The 26,888-nt window shown below is 40.2% G+C and overlaps 1 protein-coding gene across 2 annotated transcripts in view; it reads right to left on the bottom strand.

Annotated features, from left to right (window-relative positions):
- Positions 1–19,607, bottom strand: part of CPM (carboxypeptidase M) — a 38,236-nt gene extending 18,629 nt beyond the window's left edge. Inside the window, exons 1-2 of one of the 2 annotated variants that reach the window (XM_067313660.1) lie at positions 19,571–19,607; positions 19,307–19,457 (exon numbers count right to left, since the gene is read on the bottom strand). In XM_067313660.1, coding sequence (XP_067169761.1) covers positions 19,307–19,457; positions 19,571–19,588 — 169 coding nt within the window. In that variant the 5' untranslated portion in view covers positions 19,589–19,607. Of the gene's footprint in view, positions 1–19,306; positions 19,458–19,570 lie in introns of those variants that run through there. The other variant, XM_067313670.1, reaches the window with a different exon arrangement.
- Between the last annotated feature and the right edge of the window lie 7,281 nt (positions 19,608–26,888).

Below are 26,888 nucleotides of genomic sequence, written 5' to 3'. Positions count from 1 at the left end.
CTTTGGTGAGGATGCTATTATTCAGCCTTGTTTTATGAAAAGACACTGTTCCATTAAAAAAAAAGTTTGACTTATGTACATCTAGACAAGTTACAGAGTGGAGAAACCACAGATATTAGCTTTTAAAGCGCATCCTTCTTCAAAATGAAAGGAAAAACACCACCAACCTCCCTCCCACACCGTAGCCTTTCTCCCTTCCAAAACAGAGGGCAGGTCTTGCTGCAGTAACGATGCTTGGAAGTGGGGGAAAAAAAAAACCAGAAACAAAAGCAAACAAAAAACAAACCCTATTCAAGAAAAAAAATACTACTTCTATTCAGCATCCAGCACGGACCACAGTCTCAGCTTAATTTCCATCTCTGTAAAGTCTCATCCTCTCTCTGGTTGTATCCAGAGACAACCCGCAATAGCTACCAAGCACCAAGCAAGTCCTTCAACAGCGTTCCTATGAGTCTGCCTCTGTGTCCTCTAGCCCTTTTGTACAGCACTCCTTCCCTCTATTGCATGAGAGCTTCAGACATCTCTCCTTGGTGCTTTACTCCTCATTTGCCATACAGACTGCCGTAGTGCTAGCAACATAGCTGCTTAGGACTGCAGCCTGCTCCTGCTTTGCATTTCCACCATAGCCCAAACCAAAGCTCACTACTGCCTGCCTGCAATGTGCTGCTTCCCTAGCTAGGAATACATCGGCAGAGCTTCAAAGCCAGGAACGTACCCAGCATCTAAAATACAGTGATGAGGCTGGTAAGATTAAGGTAGCAAAGGACATATATTGTAGATCTGATGGTGTCTCAGCTCTCTCCTCTGCAGAGAATTGAATACAGCTGTAAAACACATGGTTTTCTACAGAGAAGATACATGCTTTCTACGAGAATAGGCTATAAATTCATTCAGCCAGGAACTGCCTGTTGTCAGAGAGAGTACCAAGTGCACAGGCTTGTCTTCGGAATACCTTAAAGCCAACAGGTTAAGTGAATTACACGTCAAAAGTCCTCTCAGAACAAGTGAGACGAGTGCTGGTTAACAGCATCAGTTTCCTCAAATCCTTAGTCATTTCCCATAAAAACACAAATCAGTGATCTAACAGGTGAGATAGCTTAGTGCAGGATCAGTACTAATATATTTATATATGATATCACATCCTGTATATAATTACTATGTAGTACATAAAAATCCCCAACCAATCAGAGCAGCCCAACAATATTGTAGTCCCTGAAACATAAAGCAACTTATCTCACCAATAATCAGATATTAAGATTAGCCTCTGGCTTTATTTGAATGGAAGCAGATCACAAGGGCTATCTCAAATCCAGTTACTAGCAACTGGACAACATCCATTGCATACAAACTATTTGGAGCACTCTACAATCTGAGGTAGAGCAGTGTCATTTTCTTTAACCACTTCCCCACAGCAGCACTAGCACTGATTCAGTACCATACATCCTAAAACAAGAGTCCAGGTACCGCTAAAAATGCCGTAAGCTGTCATTTAAGACTTTCTGTAAATCTCATATTCTGATCTGAAAATAAATAAAGACTGCTTGTGCCTTGCCATCAGCAGCACTCATTCCTGCTGCTATCACTGTAAAATTGCACTTATGGGAAACAAAAGGAAGAGCTAAGTATAGACTAGCATTAAGTACAGATCTAAACTGGTCTTTCCAGCATTAGTGTTTAGACTGTTTATAGTTTGTGTGAGGGCCATATAAATGATAAACACTCCCATGAACAAAGACATCAATTATTTTCTGGCATTTCCAGCTTCTCAGAGGTATTAAACCTAGCATTAAGATAAATTAAAATAAATTCCTGGGTCTGCTCAGCCTGCACTACTGGATAGTGTACCTATCAGGGATGACATAAGGTTTCTTTCCATACAGCAGTAATTTACTGCATGTAAAAAGATTCAGCAGATAGATAAAGTTTCTTTTAATCAGTAAGGCCTAGATAACTTCTTTCTGTACCTGAAGTGAACAGCTAAGCCTCCTCCCAAGCTTTGAATCAACTGAATGTATACCGAGAAGTCATTTCTCACTGCCAAACCAGAACTGACTCCAGCTAATCAGCAAATTGTATTTCAAGCAATCAAGACAGACCTGTGTTTGCAGCTGTGTGTCTCAGGACAAGTAATGGGACTTAAAGTTAGTACTGGAACAGAGCCAGATCACACAGCTTCCAGTAGAGTGACCAGATTTTTACGTTTACTAGCATTGCCACAGTTCATAGCAGATTACCAGTATTCTAACCAGATCTACCAAAACCAGAAGTTAAACTGAAGAAGTGAAACTGATCTTTGGATCTAACAGGAAAGAAATCCAGTCATCTATAAATCCTGCAGTCTGGATTACCCTCCCTGGTTTCTTTTGCTATGAAATTTACTCTTTCTAACTTTGTGCTTTACAGTTTCATTTAGGATAAAAATTTTCTTATCTTTGATGCGTTTTATGGGTAAAAAATGAAGCAAGACTATTGCGCAATGTGCCAGACCTGCTGTCAGTACTCCTCAGACTAGGGCTGCTCATTTAAGTTTGCCTGGAGGTCCACTTCTGCTCAGGAGAAGCAATACACTCACTACAGTTCTCCTGTGCTGGCCATATGCTGCACACTGACTTCATGGCTAGGAATTGCAGTAATGTCCCTCATGTTGGGGATGTCTCAACCCAGAAAAACACAGAGCAAAGAAGAGAAAGAAAGACTGGCTCTTCCATTAGAATGGAAGATTCAAGCATCATTTACTCTTGCTCCAGCTCTGAATGAATAGCCATTTCAACAGTCCACCATTGGACATAGCTCACACAGAACCTGTTCCGATTGTGGTTAGAAAGCTGAATTTTTAGTTCCCTAAATCCAGGCCTCAGATATGAATCTACTTGGATCCATCTGTGTTGCCTATAAAAAGTACAAAGCCAGATTAGAAAAAAAAAAAAAAACCCCCCCAACATGATACCAGTCATTATACCAGTAAGATAAGGACCTCAAATAATATTCTTGAGTTTTGATGTAAGCCACAACAACTTACTCCACTTTGTATTATATAACCTCTTTCTCAAATGAGAGCGAAAATTAGTAAGTTTTATCTCATGTTTGGTAACAAACTCTACAGGCTCTATAGCAGCAAATTATCAGGGTAGTTTGAAATGACTCAAAGACACGGCCCCAAGCTTTAGGGAAGGCCATCTTAGTAGTAACGAAAGACGACAGAAGAGTTAAATACAGAGTACAAACAACTTCAAAGCGGTATCACCATTCAGATTGTTATTGACTACTGATATTTCAGCAGCACTGACAACCTGCCCTATCAGGACTTCATCCCATCATGCACTGCACAAGCTTTTCAAGTGTATGTCTCTGTCCCCCAAAGCTTACAATCAAAGCTGTGCAAAATAAGCAGGTGGACAAGACAAACAAGGTTTTGATTAATGCGAACATAGGCGGTATGTCCTTAGGCATAGTTTGTATCAATCAAGCTCAGTTCCGGTATAAGCAGAAGAGCATGAGCCTAGATTGTATGGTGAGAACATCGAGTAACAGCAATGAAAAACATGCCAGCTAATTTTTGTAATAGCTTCCACGGCAAAACCAACCACTGCATAATTTTGGCTTGACAGAAGAAAGAGAAACAATGCAAATAACTAGCATCTGTGTTACTTATACAAAATATTGTGGGGAGACAGGATGACATGAGAGTCACTGATAAATTCCTCTGTAGATATGCCACAGTTCCCACACAATCTCTCAGGCAGTCTTTCATACATTTAAACTAGGCATATTAACATTGGAAACCTTTCCATAACTGTATTTGGCAACCTACTCTGCTATGTCTTGGGATACTACATCCTTATCAGCTTCCTGTAACACTAGTTTAAACCTAGGTTAGTTGTTACCATGAAAGATACTAAGGGATCTTTACAGTTTTATTTTCATTGCAGAACTATGTCAGGATACTCTCCAGAAAGCACCTCTGACACTTCCTTTTGGAGCCTGTGAGTCAAAGTATGCTTATTATTACACAAAGTTATGTATCTTGCAGGAAGGAAGATCAAGAAATCAATCCTGTTTTATCACTTTTACCTTTTATATTACATTCATGGCAAACAGGCTTCTGTGCTAACATAAACTATTCTTTGGCTTTTAAGCTTTGTAATCTGTACTTGAATTTACTGCAGAGCTTGGTACTGCCAATGTGTATAATTCTTAGCCAAAACAGAGAACTACAGTTGCCTCCTGTGTACACACACTCTTGAGGTATTTCTGAAAAGGGCGATGGAAATACCAAGACATTAAATACCTATCTAGTTTAGTATTGTACGTGCAAATTTCAACGAGACAACAAGGGGTTAGTTTCTCCATAACAGTAGGGCAACACACTGTCTTCTGACAAAACGCTGCTCTAGCTAATGAAAGACTTGAGGAGCACCTCCCTTTTGCTAAAGCGAGCACCAGCAGTATGCTTGCCCTGTGGTACTCTGATTTACCATCACCAATTCAAGCTGGCAAATCTAAAGCTATTTCGGGACTTGGCTCCTGCAAGAGGATTGTCCAACAGCACCACCCAGCTTGATTCCAATTCTAGCAGAATTTGAGAGTTACCAACGTGTTATTTATGTACCTGGAAAGGTTTAAGCAGAACGATTGATCAGAAGAGCACTGCAGAAGTAGCCTTGCAGACGTGACCAAATACGTGAGCTTAATTGAACCAGACTGTTGAGTAAAGCACCTTCCAGATTACAGTAGGCAATACAAGAGTATCCTTCATAACTTTACAAATTATCAGCAAAAAAGGCAGCTGTCTCTGCTCAGAAAACACACTCTAGAGGTATAGCTTACTAGAATAACGTAAGTATCTGAAAGTGGGATCAGATAAATATCTGTATGAACAACTGTAGTACATCAGACTCTTCTGTGCAAGTTTATGCTTTGCTGAGAGTATATCATATTCTCATGGTCTACTGAGACAGAAAGGATTATCTACAGACTCAGACTGGATTAGCATTAGTAATGAATAACACGGTATCCCAAGAGGAGCTAGGACACTTTAATACAAGAAAGTCACCAAGGTATTCCGAAGGATTAAAAAAAAGACAGATTAGTCACATATGTTAACCAGACATATCTGACGATATTCAGCATGGCACATAGGTAAGCAGAACAAAACCAGAAGAGCCTAATGTAACACTAGATTACAGGCCTACAATAACCAAAACAAAAAAAATAGGTAACATTTATTTGGGGCAGTGGTAAAGGTCTTACTATTTGTTTTATTTTCCTAAGCATCCTGCTTAATGGAGAGACTGCAGAAGAGATCATACCTCACAAAACCTTAGCAAAAACTACTCTAACCATGCTGTTCTTGATAAGTTACTGGAAGAAGTTAAAATCACTGATAAGAAAACAAAAGCTTGTTTAAGGATAATAGCAAAAGAGACTAAACGGTACAGTATCTGGGCAGCATTTTAAAATTTTATTTTAAAGTGTTAGGACTATCCTATGCTCTGTATTTGCATTTGCCAACCTCCTGAATGTTAATACAGCCCTGTCTCTGTCAATCTGTGCTATTTCTTGAGGTACAAAAGACCCAGATGTTTCAGCAACAGATGCACTGAGACAGTTACTACACCAGGTCCACTGCTTATCTTTACATTTCTGCTTTCCTTCCATGTATCCCTGCTTACAGGCAATGGTTTAAGGCCGTCTCTCTCTCAAACAAACAAAAGTAACAATTTCATTATTTAATAAGCACCTATCTACTTTCAGAAGTTATATCAGCCAATCCAATTTAGAGTCAGTACCTGATGAGCAGAACCATGGGAATGAGCAATGACTCTTAAAAACTAGGCACTGTTTATTTGTAACCAAAGCATTTGAGGAGGAAAGAGAGTCAAAACAGTTCACAGTTCATATGCTTGCTTATACTTTCTAAAGGTTTACAAATCTTTGGTTGCTTGGGAAGTCCACAGTCGCTTCAGACACTTCCACAGGATTTGTATTTTATGAGAATGACAACCTGTTTCTATGCATATGTGACTCATCACTAATACCATTCCAGTTCTCATCATCGAGCTGAGCACACTCATACACAAGCATGAAAAACTGCCAACGCAGAGCACAATCTCTACAATAGGATTTTATAGTTTATTTGAACACAAAACAAAGAAAACCCAGTAATAAATAAAAAATCTAAACAAAAAAAACAGAAAGGAATACCATTTTTAAAGTAGTATACGCTAGCCTTATTCAGTGTTGTCACTGAGAGGAAGAGAACACCACAGACATATAGAATTAGTCTGAACAGGCTTTCCCTGCTGTTTACGCTAACTGGATTCATATTCACTCCCAGAAACCAAACAGACTATTTTTCCTCTTCACCAACTCTTGCTTCTATTAATTAGCACTGTATTTTTAAACATCATTCTAAAAATACATGTTTTATTTTCTTTTTTGAGAAATGTGTGAAATTGGCATGCACCTACCAGATTACAAAAAAAACTATTGTACACATACAAGAAAAATACTACCCATTCACAGTAGTACAACCGGATAATCATCCATTGCAAGCCTGGGGTGAGAAGGGGCAATGGTTGTTTATAAATGCAGTTTATCCAAACCCAGCTGTTTTATTTGGCCTACCCTTTTGCCACCACAGGCAGAGGAGGCCAAAACTATTCTTTGCACTCGAAGGGAAGAGAGGGAGTAGAAAACCAGGAGGAGACTACAGGTTATTGCTCCTATGTGTCTCAGGAAATGCTTATACACTTTGAGGATTTCAGCGCGTTGAAGTGCCTTGTCAAGAGACTTGCTATGCATGTCCTATGAACATCCTTGGCAGATCCAAAACCTTATGTCCGCAATAAGAACGGGAAGCCCATAACAATACATATCTCAAAACTGGCAAGCAGTGTCCTACAAATTCAGACAGCGAACAGCCTTGTTTAGCTGGCTGGAGGGAAGAAAAAAAAAAAAAAGGAAGATCAATTAATTTTTTTTAAAAAATCCAATACATATCATCATCATCTGTTTCTGGTTTAGTTAATAAGCTGTCTTAGTTTGACCAGCTGCTTCTAGATTCTCTCTCAAAATAGATAACAAAATGTCTCCTTAGAAATACTAGTGACAGTCTTTTAGGAAAGGCAACCTGTCTAACAAGTACTACAGGAACTAAAATCCAAGCAGTGTGACCAGCTACAACAAATGGAATAACTTAGACCTTTGTCTCATCAAGAAACTCCTGCTGGTGTCCTTTGTCTCCTCTTGGGTTTTGAGATCAGCCTAATGCAAGTGTGCATCAAAGCAAGCTTTGTACTTTAACCTACTTTAGTTCCACCATTATTAGGAAATACCTTTTGTCAGAAACATCCACGTTGCTGACTGCTAGAAGTACATACTGTGGAAGTATCACTCTGCACCTGTTCCTAGACTTTTCTCTGGCTGTTCTTGGAAAAAGACTAGACTGGACTTTTGAACTGACACAGTAGGACCAGTTTTTGAGAGCAGAGCTTGCTTTTATTTTAGCTTTAGGATAAATGTTACTTTTTGAGATCTGCTCAAGCTTTCCTTGCTTAACATTGCCAGGCGCAGACCATGTGGCCTTCTGTGAGTTCCCTGGGATTCAGCAGGCTTCAGGCTCCTGGAAGACACTGGCTAGGAGCAAAGAGAAAAATGTAACTCAACTGTCCTAAACCCACTGTGAGCTCAGCATGATATACAGCAGCTACAATCATTTCATTAAATAACTCCTACTGCCACTGACCTTTTCCATAACAATAAAATTATTGACTAAGTAGGCCCTAGACACCAAACTACAGCACCATCTGCTCAGAAACAACCTCTAACCTTTCTGTCACATCTGAGCCACTGCATAGATTGTAAGAATTACAGTGCCAGAAGTGGAGCAGTTCATGGGGAGGGTAGCCTCTCAGCTGGGAGGGGAAGAGAGCTATGTTCTGCTCCATGTATTATTGTTTCCAACTCCAATAATTGCCTAATTTATAAAAAGTTCAGAAATCAGAACTAGCAATCATGTACAAAGCCAACTTTCACTCACAAAAAATTAGATCTCTCTTCTCTAGCAAAACTTGGATTAGAATGACTTTCTAAGGAACCAATACGCTAGGGTAAGAAGTCACATCTTGCCTACCAACTAAAAATATATAACATGCATTATGAGTAGGTGTCCATTTGTACTTGCCAAGCTAGCTGAACACAATATGCCATACCCTAACTACACACAATAAAGCTTTAATTGGGCAATCTTGAGAATCAACAACATCAGTAGCTCCAGGGATCTACGGCCAGAAGACCCAGGCAGACAGGCCCTCCTGCAGGGATGCAAGGTGCATCGCTCTTCACCTGTAATGGTTTGACTAGGGATCAGAAAGCTAGTAGAGACTACTTTTCTACTTAAAAGCCTCATCACCTGGAGTGGGGTGGGGAGATGTGTTACTGTCTTGTCACTGCTCCTCTCAACAAAGGGGAAAATGCAGACAGATTGACCTTCTGTTTTAAAACACAGGCACAGAATAGCAGTTTTATTTCTTTTTAAGTAAATTTGTGACTAAAATGTGTTTAAAATAAATAACATTGGCCTGCAAGTACAACATGTTACACCGCTGACTAGTAATACCAACATTCACCAGATTTCCCCCTATTTCTAGGCAAATTGGGTCATGCTACAGGGCCTCTAAGACCAATAAATGTAGGTTTTGACAAACTAATAAAGAGAACTAATTTGAAGGCTGAAGACCCTTGACTGCCTCTTAACTAACAGATATGTTTTCTTTTTTCTTTATAGGAGAATCTCATTCTCTCCCTGTGCTACTCTATAGTATCTGAAAATCAGCAATCTGAGGAAGGGAACGCTTATTTAGGACCAGCTTACATCAACATTGAGTTACATATAAGAAGTAGTTTGAAGTGGGAGTACAAGTTTAATTTGCTCCTTGAGAGCAGCAGACCATAAATTTGAGTTAAACTGCCAGTAACAATACAAAGGATCACAAGCCATGTTTCAAGATCATATTTATTTACACAGCTAGAAATTTATTTACAATGCTCTGAGAAGTGGAAGCCTACAAGAAGTGAGCGGAAAAACAAGCAACTTCTTTGTCCATTGTACAGCATACTTAGTGTCCTGAGTTCTGTGTTCCTCTTTTTTTTTTTTTATTTGTTTTTACATCTCCTACATATGTACTCTACCAACACCAATTAAAAGATATGGAGATAGACACAAATCAATTGAACCCACCAGTTGCACTCGCTAATACTAAGTTACACAAGCTTCCCACCATTGTTAAATGAACAAATTTCATTTAAGTTCACTCGTGTGAATTATGACATCCAATTGTCACTTCTGTCTACTTCTAAACAAATATGGAGAGCTGCAAAATCTTGCTGAGGAAAAATAGGATGGCTGTAAGTTTAAAATCTTTACTGCTCTGAAGAGAGCAAGGCAAGCTTGATAAACACATGCATACTTGTAAAGAACTACAAAGCAAGGACTAGAGAGGAGGCAGAAGGAGATTTCTCCCACAATGTTATTTTTAGATAAATGGTGTCATAGGAATAGTGGACTATTTCTAAACAGATCAGATCTTTCCAGTTCTAAGTTACAACATATAGATTCCAGTAGCAGATAACAGTTTTTATATAAGTTGAAGTGTTTGGACTATGCTGCTAAGAAAGGTTCCTTCTTCCTTCTCAGAGATCATAATAAGGACCATTTGGTCAAACATCCTGTCTCAGACATTGGTCAACAGCCAAGATTTAGGGAAGAGAAGAACAACATCACAAGCATGTGTGATACTTCCCTCCAGTCCTTGCTCTGTCTCTAAATGTTGTCAGCTTCCAAGTCAGATATGCTTTCTAGGTAAAAGAGACCTTGAAGTAAACTATATTCCACCCCCTATACCCAAAATACAGTCTGTGGGCATCATCTGCCTTCCTGATTACTGTATAGCTATAGTTATCATCTTTTTTTTAAACACGGAAACCATGTAGAATGATTTTTCTAGAAATACTACAGCATGCTCCTGCTCTCCCATACATCTCCACCATGACAACATGGTAGTTGTAATTTAGGTTGTGAGCTCAGAGGCTGCAAGGCTACTCGGAGCAAGTGGGATTCCTCCACCCTATAGAGCAGATCATTAAAGAAAGCATGAAAGAGGCATCTGGCTGGTCTCGTTATTCAGAAAGCAGGCCTTTTTTAAGTGCCAGTTTAACTTAAAGTACTTTCCTACAGTGGCATTCTGGATAAAACCATTACCTAGTCTACAGGATAATCTATGTTCTTCCATTGCCAATGGGCATGTTGCAACACAGAACTTCTCATATGCAAGTTTCTTTGCTCACCACTCTCCAATCTTAATCTCTTAAAAGAGAAGCAAAAATGAAATTATATTTAGCAGATATTTTGCATTCATTTCAAAAACACTTTTGCACAAATAACGACCTAGAGATTTCACCTCTGGGTAACATCCAAATGCTTTCTGCTAAAATGTCCCCAACCAATACTACATAAGGAGAATGATACACCCTTGATGCAACTTTAAAAAGTTCTTGCTTTCTCATATATATAAAAAACCTGTAACCACCAAATCCTAGCTGCAAAAGTACTGCTTCTTTTCCAATAACCGTCTGATTCAAAATGTTGGGCTTATTCAAATGTAAAGGGCTTGCATGACACAAGGCATAACCAATTTAATAAAAAAAAAAAGCTGCATTTTATTTTTCAGCTGACAGCACAGAATTTGCAATTTTTAAGTTAATATGTCAGTGTAACAATGAAGTTTATTGAAAAGGTTTGGGGTTTTTTTGGTTGGGAAGTAAATCTCGGATGTGGTAAATTTCAGAGAAAAACCTTTCTACAAGATTTTCTGCAAGAACTGTCCTTAAGTTTTGTGTGTGCGCACGCGTGTGCATAAAGGAAAACTACAAGAACATGCACACACCCACACACTTTTTTTAGGTGTAGGAAGTAGCACAGAAAGACAGACAAAGATGACTGGCCAATTCACAACAAGCAGAAGGAAGGGAAGATTTAAACAAATTATTTTACTTTCACTGCAAGAGACTGCATCTCTAAAAGTAACTTTGTAAATGGCTCATCCTTCTGTCAGGCAGACATCTGACGCTGACCAAGCTACACACTCTTTATAAGTTATTTGCATAGTGAGAAAGGGTAGGCATTCTGACAGACCATTAACAAGAAAGCAATGTAAAATCATGTTATCATCAGACAAAATCTTAGTACTTGACTATCAAAGACTGACTGCATACAAACTACCTTTGTCACATTATAATAGTCAAACTACTAATAAAAAAAGGTAGAAGTACTGTGCTTTTTTCCTATAAATAGATATACACAGTATTCATAGTTAAACTAATTCTGATAACTAAATTGCTACATGATATAGTCAGAAGAAATTTGAAAGTATATTTCAACAATTAAGGACTTGTCTAGCTTCAGTTAAGAGAAATGTATTTAAAAGTTAAAACTGATGTAGTAAAGGTAAGTTCTACTTGAGTACATGGTTTAGAGCAAAGCTCACTTGGGAGCTGAAGAATTTTAAAACTATGGGCTAATACTTTCTTGTTTTTAAAATCATGGTTTAGCCTAGAGTTAAGCCCTGAAGCAGCCTGCCCTCCTCCTCTGTTCTTTCTCCCTTGCCACCATAGTGACTCACAGAAAACACTGCAAATAGAGTTTACAAGGCTGTTAATGTCAAGCCCAGCTATGAACCTAAACACCCTTTCAATAATAAAATGAACATATAAGTCTATCTAGAATCTTGTTAACCCAAATTTACACACCACAAGTACTGACAAAAACCAGAACAAAGATAGTTATTAAGGAAGATATAGAAAAGAAAAAGTGGCAGGGAAAGAGTGAAAAGAACTGGGAAAGAAGCAGGCAAGCACAGGTAAAAGTTTAACTAGCATAATAAATTTTAGAACACCCCAGTTTTTAATGAAACTCTGGGCCTAAGCCAATTGATTTAGCATGCTAAATGGGCCCTTTCGAGCGGGAAATGTCTCATTCATACTGACTTCTAAAAACAAACATTGAAAATCTCAATGCTTGTATTATCTACACATGCCGTGCTTGCCTGATGAACTTGTGTTTCACAGAAACACATGGGCTGGGGGACAAAAGAGATACACGAAGCAGAGACATTGTCAAAGACTGGAGACAGGAGAAAAGCCATCTGCAGCACTCAGATGAAACAAACTGAAGGTAATTCTCTCTTGTGCACAAGCATACCTTTACACTACAACTCTAAGGGAAAAAAAAGGAATTACAATATTCTCTTTACAGACATCACATTCCCCACAGATTTCCCTCTAGAGGACTCCTCTTTTTGTCTTGAAAATAAAGTCATCTTTATCACCTTTATCTTTTTCTTCTCTTTAGATACACTTGTACTCACATTTAGTTTGCGTAAACATTTTGTAATGGGTGACAGTGAGAAACTTACCTCAGAGTATATTGGACTAGATATAACCTTCTCATTCTATTTTTGTACATGCCAGGACCCCAGAAACTAACTTGACAAGAATTATTTCAGTATCGTACAAACATTTTATGGATACACATTTCAATTTGGTTTTCTTCAGCAGTAAAGCTCCAAAATTTTCTTCAACAGTAAAGACACAGTAAAAGCATCCAGCATCTAAAGTGTTTTTGGTGTAAATTCCATGATATTTACACTGCATTTTACTGTCCATGGTAGTAACCCAGGCTTCTCTTTTACTCTATCACAAGAAATGGCTGAAAACAAGTTTCTATTTTTCCTAATTAGACATGATCAGTCAGCCACATACACAGTATTAATATATAGACTAGACAAATACTGTACCCTGGTCTTTCATTGTTAGATAAAGACTTTCACTGGAGTGAAAAGAACCTGAAATCAGCACTTCTCCGTTCAACAGCCTCCCCTAAATGCTTAAAAGTAGCCCATTTAGCGATCATGCTGTATCAGAACAGTCAGGAGATTTATAATTCCTGGCATATCTTGGGCACAACTCCCACTGACATTTGTGCAGAATATGTTAGGGCCAGGTTAAACATCTGGGTTCTCTATTAACTATACTGTGAGGCAGGTGCACTTCCCAGCACACTGCAGAGTCCTGATCCCTGGTGCACCCTTTGGCAGAGTCACAGCTGCTTATCAGATGGAGACCTGGGCATGCGCCATTCCCTTCAGCTCTCCGAGGAGGAAATCCATGAACATGGGCAGGGAAGGAGACACAATGTGCTCCAACAGGCATCTCTAGTCTGGGCCACTGAGAAACCCAGCCCTCTGGGAGCCTTACAGCGTACACCTTCCCTGTAGTATGTAGTATCATCTATGCACATAGACACGTGGAGATCCCGCATGAACTTAAAAATAAAAATAACTGCATGTTTCAACGCCCCTCTTTATAGAGCAGGGGTAGCAGAATACTGCTAAGTAAATACTTGGAGGACGAGTCAAAGTTAGTAAAGTGCTTAAGATTAATGGATGGAATGTGCCAGTTAATGGGCAACCAAAAGAGCAACTGAATAGGAACTAGCAGAATAGGATGATTAAACTACATAGTTCTCATCTGAAAAAGTTTTCAGGACAGCTCTGTTGCAGGAAACTATTTCTTAAAATTTCTGATGAAGCCACAACAAAATTGAATCAGTTTCTGTTCTGTTTTGTCTTTTGCTTCCCCAGTGATCAAATCTACCAAAGAAATGTTAACCTATTAAGTCATCTTTGAAGCTCTCCACCAGGTAAAAACAGAGGAACTTTAACCATATGTAACTTTCTCTGCCCAGTGAGTGGGAACTGGCTTAAGATGTTTACAATTCTTCCAATTAGACTGGAATTCTAAAAATGCAGACTGGCCTCTGGAAAAGAGATCTAAAACAAGCTATAATTAGCATGTTATCACTTTATCCTAAATCCACAGTGTATCTTTATGTGGTTTGTATGGAGGGTTTTTTTTGTTTGTTTTTTAAAAACTTTTTATGGAGTTTTTAAACAGTGTGGCTCTACTACAGAAGTCACCCAGCTGTTTCAGGGTTGCTTGCCTTTGCCCTCCTAATAAAGTCATGAAGTCTACCTATTATTTATTTATTTTCAAGTTTAACAGTATGGCATCTTTGATGATGAAAACCTCAGATCATACACTTACTGAAATATTTTCTTTCTGATGGCGTACACGGCAACCTTTACTAACTAAGGAGCCAGTTTGTGTTTTTCCACTGGGGTAGCATTAGACAGGCAAGGTTCTCTAAAACCACTTTCTGTATTGACATAACTCTGTATCTCTGTTTTATTACACAGTGTACCCTGCTCTTGTCCAGCCTTCTTCTGATTACTTCTGCATGGGAGGACCATCAACCCTCAGTTGCATCACAGAGTTCCAGCTGTTAGTTTTACTAGTGGTTGCTAATACTTCAATGCTAATAGTATTTCAGGGCAACTATTCTGAAGTGAAGAGGGTATTCTGTTGCAAGAGTGGTTTAGCCTGCCTTTCCTCAGCGCAGTTATACACTTATAATGCACAGCAGGATATAGCACACGTAGAGCTGGCATTTAATCTCTCCACAAGCCCTCCGTTTAGTGAGGCAATTAGCATTACCAGTACGTAGACAGAAGATGTTCTTCTGGGCCAAGAACAAAGTCAGATTCAGCTACAGACTTGGTTTGAATGAAGAAATTGTTTTATAATGTATTTATGAAAGTCAACATGGCTGTTACTACATGTACTGTTAGTATAGATATTACTATAAAACACTTTGGCATTTATACCAGAGTAACACTCAGAAGCCCTAGTCAAAGATTAGGTCCTTACTTTGCCAGGCTATGCTTTTGCACAGCAACAAGATACACTTGAATTCTCACCGTAAGAGTTTATGCCTTAAGAAAAGGCTGAGCACAGCAAAACACCATTTGTGTTTTCTTCTTCACTTTGTACGTTGCAATACATCTACAGCATTGGGTACTGCGCAGATTAGAGAAGAGCTCCAGCCAAAGTTCTTTTACTAGCTTATGCAACAACAGATATGAAACAATATAAAAGCACCAAGGTACTTCCTGGGCTATCAAATGTATCTCAGCATTCTGGCCTTAAAGAACCTTTTGAGCTAAGGAAGGTTTCTTTTGGCTATGCCCTTCATAGCTGTATGGCTGGGTCTCTCTGGGAAGGGAGGAACCTGTATTTTTTTAGAATTTAATCACATAATACATGGATTTTTCACACAGAAAACATTTATGAGAATCACCTGCTGTTAGCCTTGCTTTTTTCCCCAAGGTTATCAACTAACCTGTGAGCAGAGTCAGTTCTGCCAACACCAAGTTTCAGGGGATATATATTTTTTCCAACTTGTGGAGAGAAGTCCAGCATTAGTCATGCATGGAGACAGCCCAGAACACAGTGTCTGACGATCTGCCTGTGTGAGCCAAATATTCCTGCCAGTTACTGAGGATTTATTTACTACCTTTGATGCCACTGCTCAAGAAGTTCTGTCATCCTGTTTGCATTCCCTGTCAGAAGCAATTGAAGCACTGCTATTCTCTTAGCATTAGGAAAATTGCCAGACTACCCACCTGCTTATAGACTGCATCAGGTAGTATGGTCTGTCACAAACATATATGCACTCACTCACTCTTGAGGGTTTTGCACTTATTTGCTAAATTAGACCAAACAGATAACACTTTGCTTTGTCATTCAGCAGGCTACATCTTTCATAGAATCCCCTCTCCCCTTGTTTCATGATGATAGTTTGGCAGGTGAGGTGCACAAATAACACAGCTTACGAGTATACAGATCTGGAGCCTGAATAGGCAGTTGCCCATCTAGAACTCACTCTTCCCAGTAATCTGACAGAGGAATTGTGAATTTCCATACAGTGATGTAAATCATGATATAACCAATTGGGCATCTCTTAGTTTGTTTTCCAGTGAGACCCTTGGCACTGGTTCCATTGTGTACATTGCTGCTATAGTACACATGTCAAACAAACAGACTTTGCAAATCTCACCTCAGACTTATGAATGGCCAATCACACTTGACGGATTACCTTTTATGCAGAACTGACTGCCTCAGCAGCTGAAAGGAGAGTAGCAGATGACTTCAACCTTGAGCTTAGCAAGGCTTTCAGCACTATTTTCCACAGTATCTTTCAGTATCTTTGTTAACAAATTGGTAACACATGAATTGAACTGGCAGACTACAGCAAGGTGAGAAACCGGCTAGACTGTTTGACTGAGCAATTGGCAGTCAAGGACTCAAAATCCAACTGACAGCAGATTAGCAACATTCCTCAAGGGTCAAGAGTGGGGCTGATACTGTTCCACATCCTCATCAGGGACAGCGCTGCCATTCAGAGGAACCTAGACAAGCTGTAGGAATTGCCCAACAGAAACCTCATGAAGTTTGACATAGGCAAATGGAAAGTCCTATACCTGGGACAGAATAACCCCATACTGGGATTATCAACCCAAGAAAATAACCCCATCCTTCCACAGGCTGAGGACTGACTGGCTAGTTTGCAGCTCTGCTGAGGGTTCAGATGGACAAGCTGAATGTGAGTCAGCAGTGTACTCTTGCAGCAGAGAAGGCAATATGTATGCTGAGCTGCATCAACAAGAACATAAGCCAGCAGGTTGAGAGAAGTGATTATTCCCCTCTACTCATCACTAGTGAAGCTACATCTGTAGAACTGTGTCCAGTTTTGGGCTCCTCAGTACAAGAGACACATCAATACACTGGAGAAAGTCCAGCAGAGGGCCACTGAGATGAGGAGGAGGTTGAAGCATATGACACTTGAGGAGAGGCTGGGGTAGGTGGGTTTATTTAGCCCAGAGGATGATTCAGCTGCAACTTTCCATTATCAAAAGGGAGATTATAGAGAGGATGGATCTGGACTCTTCTTAGAGGTGCACAGTGAAGAGACAGGTCACAGCTTGCAGCAAGAAAAATTCTGACTGGATATAAGGAAAAAAAAACTCCCCAGTGAAGGTACAGTTGAGCCCTGGACGAGGTAAACAGAGATGCTGTGGAACCTCCATTCTTGCAGATATTGAAGACTTGAGTGGAGAAAGTCCTGAGCAACAAAATTAACTTTGAAGTTAGCCCTGCTTTGAACAGGAGCTTGAACTAGATGACCTCCAGACCTAAATTATTTTATGATCTACTTGGAGCATGTGAAGCTTCTGACCTGCAGAATGGCAGCTTTTAGATATCTGTCCTAAAGACACACACATGCAATCACTTCCTGAAGTGGTGATACATAGATCCCTATTGCCCTCCACATTTAGGCTGATAAGAGCAGGTCCTATACCCTTGCAAGAACTCCAGGTATACACAAGCCAACAACAACAAAGCCCACATTTCACATTATTTATAATCCAAATCTAGATGGCAGCATATCATTCTAGATTCTTGGATAAAATAAGAGTAAAACTCAGATTTAAGAATAACATAAGAACAATGTTGATGGTAACAGTAAAATTATGTGTACTGACTTTATAGAAATAAGTCCTCCATAATTAATCTGTGGAAAGCACCACTCAAATTCATGAAGTTCTATTATCAACGATTATCATATCAGGAATGTCGATGGCTCAAAAGACAACTTACTACATTAAATATTTAAAAACTGAGATCAATGTAAACTCATTTCTGTTTCTCATCATAAATAAGTACATTTTCTCACACAGTTAAGCACAGCAGAAGGTAGTACACCAAAATCTGAATAAAGTTTCAAGGCACTGCTCATTCACAATCAAGAGATGATGCTTTTTCCGTTTTTGTTTTCAAGCTAATGGAACTCTGACATGTTCAACACTATGTTATCCACTTCCAGATGCCTAGACAGGTACAAGCCAAAATTTCAGCCTCTCAGGTTGGACGAAAATTTTGCCTTAGGTTCACAAAGATAAGCCAGCAAAGTTTATGTCAGAGAAGACAGAACTTAGCCCTATCATTAAAAAAAAAAAAGTCAACTAAGTCCCCTCAAGGCAGAAATATATGGGATAACTAATAGTTTGTACTTAAGAGAATCAAAAGGAGTAGCCTTCTCTTATGTGGATGAATAACATAACCCAATATGATTCTGCCTTCAATAAAACCAAGAAGAACGTAACTTAAAAAATTAAGATTCCTTGTTTAGTTTGAATCTTCACATAATGAGACTTTCTTTAAAGTGAGTGCAGACATGCATAGAGACAAGAGCACACATACATAGCAAGATGACAGCTGTGTGATACCTAACTGAAACAGAACAGACTCTTTTCAACTAAAAGTTATGTCCCAGACAAGTACAACTGCATTAAATAAAAAAAAAAAGCGCATACAGAATAATACAAGAAGGAAGTAATGAAAAGAGACTACTAGTCTTCTTCATGATACTCTCCACTGAGGAGGAGGTAGATTTTTTACAGTACAAGCATGAATTTCATTATAGATGATACAACTGTCCTCACTCTTATTAAATTAGATGAAATGGGATTAGAGGAACCGATGATGTTTCTAACAAATGAAGTGAACTTCTCAATCTAGTTTTATACCTCATATCAAAGCAATCTAATTCTCTTCTGAACTGAAATCTATTTTTTCTTCAAAACTAGACAGATGTATATTAAAGTATGCAAGTGCTAATAAATATTAAACTTTCCAATCTCTTTAAACAAAAGGAAAAAGCTCATTTTTTAAAGATTATTTTAGGGATGTACCAAACAGAGAGATTAATTAAAACAACTGCATAGTGCCAGAAAGGTGATTATTGATTGAGGTATATTTTCCCGTAGGGTTTGAGACTGAAGTCCCATTCCTCATTTAAAAACATAAGACCCAATTTTGTTATGGAACTTGGAAACCTTTTTCTAATCAGTCCAGATTTGCTGTAATAATAGAGCCCCCCCAAAAAGACATATTTTCAACATACCCACAAGTTATAAAACACACATTGCTATCACAGCCCCACCTAGCACGGGCGCTCAGCAAATTGAGCATCATCCAGCATTTTAAAACTCTTTAAAGTCAGTCCTGTTGCCGGGACCGCCACCCAGTAGTTTTCCCGGTTCCCGAAACAGGCGCTGGGAGAACTTGCGCCCTAGATGCGACTTGCTGGGTGACACCAGAGCTCCTCGCCAAGGCGCAAGGAGGGGAAGCCTGGGCGAGCGGCAAGCAGCGCGGCAGCCGCGGGACCCCGGCGGCCCGAGCGAAGCTCAGGGCACCCCCGGCTCTCTCCTGGGGCGCGGGGGGGCAGCGCTACCCTAATCCACCCCCGTCCAGACCAGGAAGCCGGCGCTCGCTCCCGGCCCGCTACCTGCCACTGAGCGCCCGATGCTGCGCAGGTGGGTGAAGGACGGGTAGGCGGCGTGGACCCCCTTCAGAAACGCCTCCAGCTCCTCGGCGTGGTGGTACCTGAAGTCCAGCGCGGCCGCCAGGCAGACCAGGCAGAGGGCGCCCGCCACGTCCTGCGAACAAGGAGCAGCGGGTCAGCGACCACCCCCCTCCCCGCCGCTCAGCCCGCCGCCGCCGCGAGCGGGAGCAGGTGCCGCCCCGCCTCCCCCCTAACGGCCGCCCCTACCCCGAGAGCCGCCCGCATGGTGCCGCCGCGCTCCACGACTGGAGCGGCGGCGCCGGGCGGGGGCCGCCATCCCCCGGCCGGCCTCGCCCCGCCCCGCCGCTGAGTGACGCGGGCCTCCTCCACTCGGGTGCCCCCGGCCCGCCCCGGGCAGGCGGAGGGGGAGGGCCTCCCCGCCCCGCCCCGCCCCGGCCGCCGCCCCGCCCCCGCCCCGGCTGCCGCCAACGGCTCTCACCTGCGCGAGTCCTGTCAGCGCGGCGGCGGCGCCGCCCTCCCGCGGGGCCCCTCGTGGGCGACCCCCCTTTCCCCGCCACCGCCCCGCCCCGCGGGCCCCTCCGCGCAGGGCGGCGATGAAGCGCTTCAGCGTGCGGCGGCTCCGTGGCGCAGCCGGCCCCCGCCGGTCCCCGCCGGCCGCCCTGCTCCCGGGGGCGGAGGGGAGGGGGGCACGGTGTGGCCGCGGCGGCGCTGCCACGTTTGCCGAATTCGTGCTGGTTTTGCCTCATTTTTTCTCTGCGTCAGGTGATGGCGTGGGTGGAGGAGGAGGAAGGGGTACCTGAAAAAAAAAAAACAACACAGAAAACAAGAAGCAAAAGTTCCCATTTTGACTTTTGGTGATGGTTTCGATTCACAGGGAAGGTTCTTCAAAAAACAATGCAGTCTTTTTTTAAAGCCTCTTTGCTCGGAGACAAAACGTGCTCCGCGTGGAGACACTCTGGTGAGAATTTAGCTGCCCAAGTCTGACAAAATCCCCACGGAGCATTTTTAGATGAATTTTTAACAGGCTTGAATTCATTTATTGAAAGGCCTGGATTGTATCTACGGCATTAAATGCTTTTCTTGTTTTTGCACTAACCACATTGCCTTGAGGATATCCTATTCTTCGGATTCATTACTAAGACTTTTTTCATCACCTTTTATTGACTTTTGTAAGTTTAAGATTGAAAAGGGCTAAGAGAAGAAAGTCAGTGAAGTTGGGCTTGAACAACAAAAAGTAGAATAGCACCAACATTTCTTTTAAAATATGATGGAGATAGATTTGAATGTTTGAATAGAAGGGCTTGTAGGTTCTGAAGAAGTCTTCTGAGAAAGTAAGGTGGCATTTTTCATGATTAACTGTGGCAGGATTTCCTGTATCATCTTCTGAAGTTTCTCAACATCAGATAAAGGATATCAAAGCAAATGAATGTATGAGCCAATCTAAAATAACAATTTATACATTCCTAAGAGAAGACTCTGTATTAAATAAAAAGTTATCGTAAAGCAAAAAGTTATCACAATTTTTCCCCCAAAGCTTTAAGAAAAAAATCAAATTTTGTTTTAATGCAAATAGCTATAGTATCCCATGTATCAAAATGTGTACATCTAAAAATGGAGGTAAGATATCTACCTTCAGACCTCTCAAGTATTCTTAGTTCATGGGAGGGACTTCCATATCATATGTGACATATTAGATATGATAAGGATATATATATATGGATATATATCCAATGTATAAGGCTACTCAGTTGAACAGACATCCATAATATTAGGATGCTGCTGAATAATGTTCCTTCCATCGTGGCACTCTTGGGGAAAGGACAGCCCCACAGCCTCTCTCTCTCCTACTCTGACTCTGCCATATTGTCTTTCTCATAAATTGATGTGACCCATTCTTACCCATCACCAAAGAAAATTCTTGTAATATCTAAATATGGATGTTTAATACCTTCTTTATAAAAAATGTTATTAGTTGGCTACAGTTACTTGCATTTGCACTTGGAGAGAAGTCTTGCAGAGAAACAGAAGGTAGGAGTCAAGTATGTGAGCTACACATTTGAATTTGTGAGACTTGAATATATGTATTTTTTCTATAGGTTCCTTGAAAGATGATCTGGAGATACCATTTGAGTTAGCAGGGAAGAAAATATATTCAGCTAGTAATGCAACATGCACATACTTGGAAACTGTCCCATGATAATCATAAGAAATCAGAGAACTATGACTCTAAGCCAGAGGAGGGTAGTGTTGGCAGCATGGTAAAATGACAAGAGGCTCTAAAAACTTACTCTCAGTGAAATACCCCAAATCACCCTTGAAAATAGGCAATCATACAGCCTTATGTCCTTCTGAAATTACACCACCCTTCAGTGCATCCATCATAGTCAAGATGAAATGAGACCATGACTGTATTTAGGAATGACAAAAACACTTCAAAATGATAGATTGTTTCTGTGCCAGGTACTTGCAAGTTAAGACAAGTCAACCTGTTTGGCATTATTTGAGTTACATGAAACAGAATCTAACAAACTTCTTTCAGTTTACATTGTAACATGACAATACAAAACTCAGAGATACCTGTTATTCCCGAATCCCTTTTCAGAAAGTCAGTATATGCAGCTGAGGGTTAAAGTCAGTACTTAAGACCAAATCTTGCATAAAAATAAGTCAGTGGTAAATCTCCCATTGACATCAGTCATTCAGAATCAGGGACTAAATTTAAGATATTAAGATATTAAGACTGAAACTGTTTTCTGTATCATTCTCAGCACTGCAATGGACAATGACCCATATAATGAAGCAGGATAAATAGAAGTCCTATTGCTGTAAACAAAGTTAATTGTTCTCCTTCCAGTAACATTCAGGATGTTCCATTTAAAACTGTCTAATACATCCACAGCTATAAAAGCTGACACTTGAGCATGGGTTTCGTGGGAAGCAAATACAAAATGTGATGTGAAATCTTCACCTGTGGACTTCAGCGGAGAGTGTGGGGGAGTGCATCAAAGTAGTGTAATGAAGTGAGTAGCTGTGTTGCCCTCTACTGACAGGTTAAGAAAATCTGATCACAAGCAACAGGTATGAAAAATCTTCACCCAACAGTTAGCACCATAAGACTGACACTTTATGGATGTACACTTAAACTAGGTCTCAGCAATAAAGAGATTTTCTGGAAGTTTTGTGATTTTGGAGAGCTATTCACAAAGTCAATCGTGGGATTTGAAATCTTACCCTGTATTTTGTTATTTTTCATATAGGACTTCTGCAAAGGTTTGTAACAAAAATGAACTTCCCACATGATAGTTGAAGCTTCATATTGTTTTTGGTGAGAAATACAAAGATATCACTAATAGGAGTTCAATTTTCAAAGGATCATCTCTACTATTAAAGCTTTCTCACGTGAAATAATGTTCTAGGCTTACAGACCACAACTTCAAACTCTTTGCATCTATATGAACACTAAGAATCTGGCAGTCTCGTGTGGGAAAGACTTGAGATAAAGGCTTTCTCAAGTAAGAAGGACCAGATAAGTGAGTTTAGCACAAGTAATGACACAGACACATGAATCTGATGAGACTTCACATCTGCATAAACCCAGATACCAATCACCTGAATAAAATGCAGTGAAGACATTCTGGTGTATGCTATCCACAGTGATGAGCTAACAGGCTGTTTCTTAGTATGGTGAAAGTTAGAGTCTCTGCCTGAAAGGGCACAAAAGTGGCAGAAATGGTTCAGCATTCACCAGCTTATTAGTTGTCTGTACCATGCAGGCAATTCTCAGCTGAGGCTTACATATTTGGTTTTTAAGTCTCCTCCCCTCCATCCCAATACAAGGATTACCCCAGGAGAAAAAAGGGATGCCCTGCTGAGTCTGGTAATCTACAATTAGAAGATGTCCCAAGGGGGACTATTAGCAGCTGGTATAGTTTAGAGTTGTCCAGACAAGCACTGAATTAGCTGGAGAATCTGGAACTGCAACTAGCTGCCTGACAAACCTCTCGCTTATCCAGTCTTGCAAACAGCAAAATCTGCATACAGTAGAGATTTTGAGCTACTGCATAACAACACATTGCCATGTGTTGTGGTGGAAAAGGTCAGTTCTGCTCTGCAGTGGGTTGAAGCATTTGTTTGTATTTAGATACCAAAAGCACAGGAACATGAACTAGTTCAAGGGTTTTGAGTGTTGTGTGTTGGATATTGTAATACAATTGGAAAATGTTTTAATCTTTATTTTTCTCTCTTAAATTTGCTTATAAATGCCCTTTCAGTAATACACACAAAATTAAATTTAATTGAAGATAAATTATTTTGTCTTTACTCCTGGAATGCCAGAACTTAATTTTGCATCAGTGGCATGATGCATTCCTGGTTTGTAGGGCAGAGGACTAAGAATGGGAAAATCCAGGCAGGTTTGGTGGGAATTTCAGTGGTTTGGGGACTGATGGATTTCAGGGAAGTACATGGGAAATAGGAAGGGTAAGTGATGACCATGGGAGTGTTGAGACTGCAGTGGGAGGACTGGAGGCTGGAGAGAAGGGGCTAGAAGGTGGAAGGGTTGTGGAGACGGTTGTTGGAGAAAAGCAACTGAGAGGATCAACGGAGGTTTCACGGTGAAAGCGACTGAGAGTGGTCTTTCTTCTCACTAACACCCTGTCAATTTGATCCCAGGATAATTGAATTTGAGGAATTTGGGATGTTGACATGGCATCCTGTCAGTTGTCCTAATTTGTCTGTGAAATGCATTTCAGTTAATACCATGGAAATTACTGAGATTCTTCATAGCTGATTTCTTGTGGATATTAAGCAATACTTCTGAGTAATCTGAAATTTGTCCCCAAAACTGGAGAAATTTGAGCTTCCAACATTTGGAAAAGTTGTCAATTTTTGGAATAGTTTTTTTGTCCTTTTTGCTAATTATCTTCTGATCAAAATATCTTCTTAAAAACAATTGCCATTGTCAAGAACAATGCAACACTCTTAGTGACAATGATGGCTAGTCTCTCTCTTTAAATAAGAATTCCTCCAGGCCACTTAATCAATATATCTGTTTCAAGTAAACAATGGTGCCATTTCCTGAACAAGAAATTAAGGCATTTTTGGAAAACTTAGTTGTGTAATAAAAAAAATCCTCATTTCTCTGCATTGATTTATGCATAATGGGCCTTTAAACAGACAAGCAAGTAAACAGTATACACTGAAATCTATTAGTGAAAAGTGCATATTGCTCTAGAGTGATGTTATGAACTAAACTTTTTCTTTTGAGAGAGAAATAGAGAAGGAGCTTTTCAGATATAAAATGTCTCTGAATTTTCCAATCAGCTGTTTAAAAACGAATGTTTAGCAATGCAGTAAGCAAATATGCAGCTTGCTTGACCTCACTGAAAGCAGTTGGCAAGTATTTTCTTGGGTTAAGCTGTACTTGCTATATAATGGTTAGACTGTCATTTATGAAACTGTATGGCTCTGTGAGACTCCGTTTTTCTAGAGATGAGGGTATGATTTCATGGCCAGCTTAAACCAATCTAAAACTGAGCTGTGCCTGACAGAGGCAGCCCTGCACCCAACCCTGCTGCCTCCCTTCTGCCAGTGTGAGCACCCAACACATCTGGTCAGTTGGATCAGGGAACTGGTACATCTGGAAGCTAACCAAGCACACACACACACACACACACACACAAATCCCCAAAAACCCAAGGTTCTTCATTTTCACCTGGCTCAGCTCCCTGATTGAGCTGACCATGTAGCCCATACAAGCACTGGCTCTGGCTGAGGGAGCAGAAGGCCTAGATGGCCCAAGGAGGGTGAGAATGTGCTTTTTGGCAAGAGTGTACCTTAGATCAGCCGGCACTCATCATGCAACTGCAACTTAGAGGGGACATTTATGGTGAACTGCTGGCAAGAGGGAAGTAGCTATGTGATACTACAGGTCACCAGAGAGTTTCTTCAGAAGAATCAGCTGTGCTCAGAAGACAGAGATTCCTGTGCTGTGCCGCAGTTCTGGTGATGACTCATTCCTTAGAGACAGGCCAGATGTGACATCCTATAACTTTTCTTTCCCACTAGTGGTATGGGGATAATAATGCTGAATTTAACTGCAGATTAATTAGCATTTGTCAAGCACTTTTGTAAATGTCAATTAAATACAAATTATAGAAAGATAATGCTATTTCAAAAATAGAAATTTCTGCCAGGCTTAGTCCTACTCCAGTACTGTTGCTTATTATAATGGAAAGTGATAACATTTCAACAGTTCCTTCAGCCAAATGAGCCTTCCAAGGCAAACTGTCATGACAGCAAATTTATTAAGGTCATCTTGATGCAATTAGCACTTACAAACTCAGGCTGCACAAATGAGCACTGGAAATAATAACTTATATTCACAAATGTATGCAAGTCCAGAGAGAAAAGCTACTCCCATGGTGGATATGGAGGCTGGCTAAGGAATAGCCTTTAACAAGACAAAACCTGCAAAAAAGAATCTCCCAGTCCTCAACCTTTGAAGGCCACTTATTGGAGGTCATAAATAATCCTACCAGAAAATCAAAAATCAGGATGAAAAAACTTGTTGTTACCATCTGAGAATTTTTTTTCTAATTCATGTTTCAAGGAATGATTAGAAAACTACAAAAATAGTCAAGCTTTGATACGAAGTGAGAAAGACCAAGCTAGCTTTAATTTTGTCTCGTTCATTGAACCTTTCTTTGATTAAGCTTCTTCTAATGTTACTTATTTTAAAAGACTTTTAAGTAATTCCTTGTCTTAGAGTGCTTTGTACTTAACCCACATTGTGTAAGAGGAATCACTTTGCTACTACAGTGCTTCCCTAAGGGTGACATTTTCCTGCACAGTCAAACCCATACTTAGAAAAGATGGTTCAAGCAGAGGCCTGGCTGGGTTTCCTGCATTCCTGGTGCATCACTGGAATGGATGTTTCAAACCAACGTGCATTACAGCAGCCTTAAGCATGCTCATCAGCAATCAAACATATCTGAGCAAGCCTCAGATTGGAACAATTTTCAGTCCCAGCTTCAGAACAAGACAAACCTTGGGGGTCAGATTTCTTCATTTTTATCATGTTAGTATATAACTGTATAAATATCATATGAAATTCTCCACTGGGAATGAGTTTTTCAAATGTTTAAGGTCCAGCATCCTCATCTCAATTGCATTACTAATACTTTTTGGCAGTCGCCCACACAGGAAGCCTGAAAATACACTAGAAAAAAAAATATTTCCCCAAAAAACCTATGGTAAGGAGGTCACAAAATTAAGATAACTTAAAGGATGCCTTCATTTCAAGAGAGCTTTTCATATCTCCGCAATAGATGGTAAGATTGAGTGTTGCATGCGTTGCAAAGCTTGATGGACTGCATAACTGAAAGCATGTCTGTAGTCCATTGTTTTTCACTTAGTTTTAATTATTTTTCATAGCTCATAAAAAGATATTTTAGAGCAAAGAAATGTCAACAATCTTACTTATGGTAGTGAGTATTAAAAAGTTGTATTTCTGTTGGATGACAGTCCATGATATCCTAACACCTAAATTTCCCTTACCACCTCT

This window comes from Apteryx mantelli, chromosome 1 (genome assembly GCF_036417845.1).
Source record: "Apteryx mantelli isolate bAptMan1 chromosome 1, bAptMan1.hap1, whole genome shotgun sequence".
Taxonomy (NCBI): domain Eukaryota; kingdom Metazoa; phylum Chordata; class Aves; order Apterygiformes; family Apterygidae; genus Apteryx; species Apteryx mantelli.
Note: the sequence above shows the minus strand (reverse complement) of the source record. Positions and strands in the feature narration are given on the sequence as shown.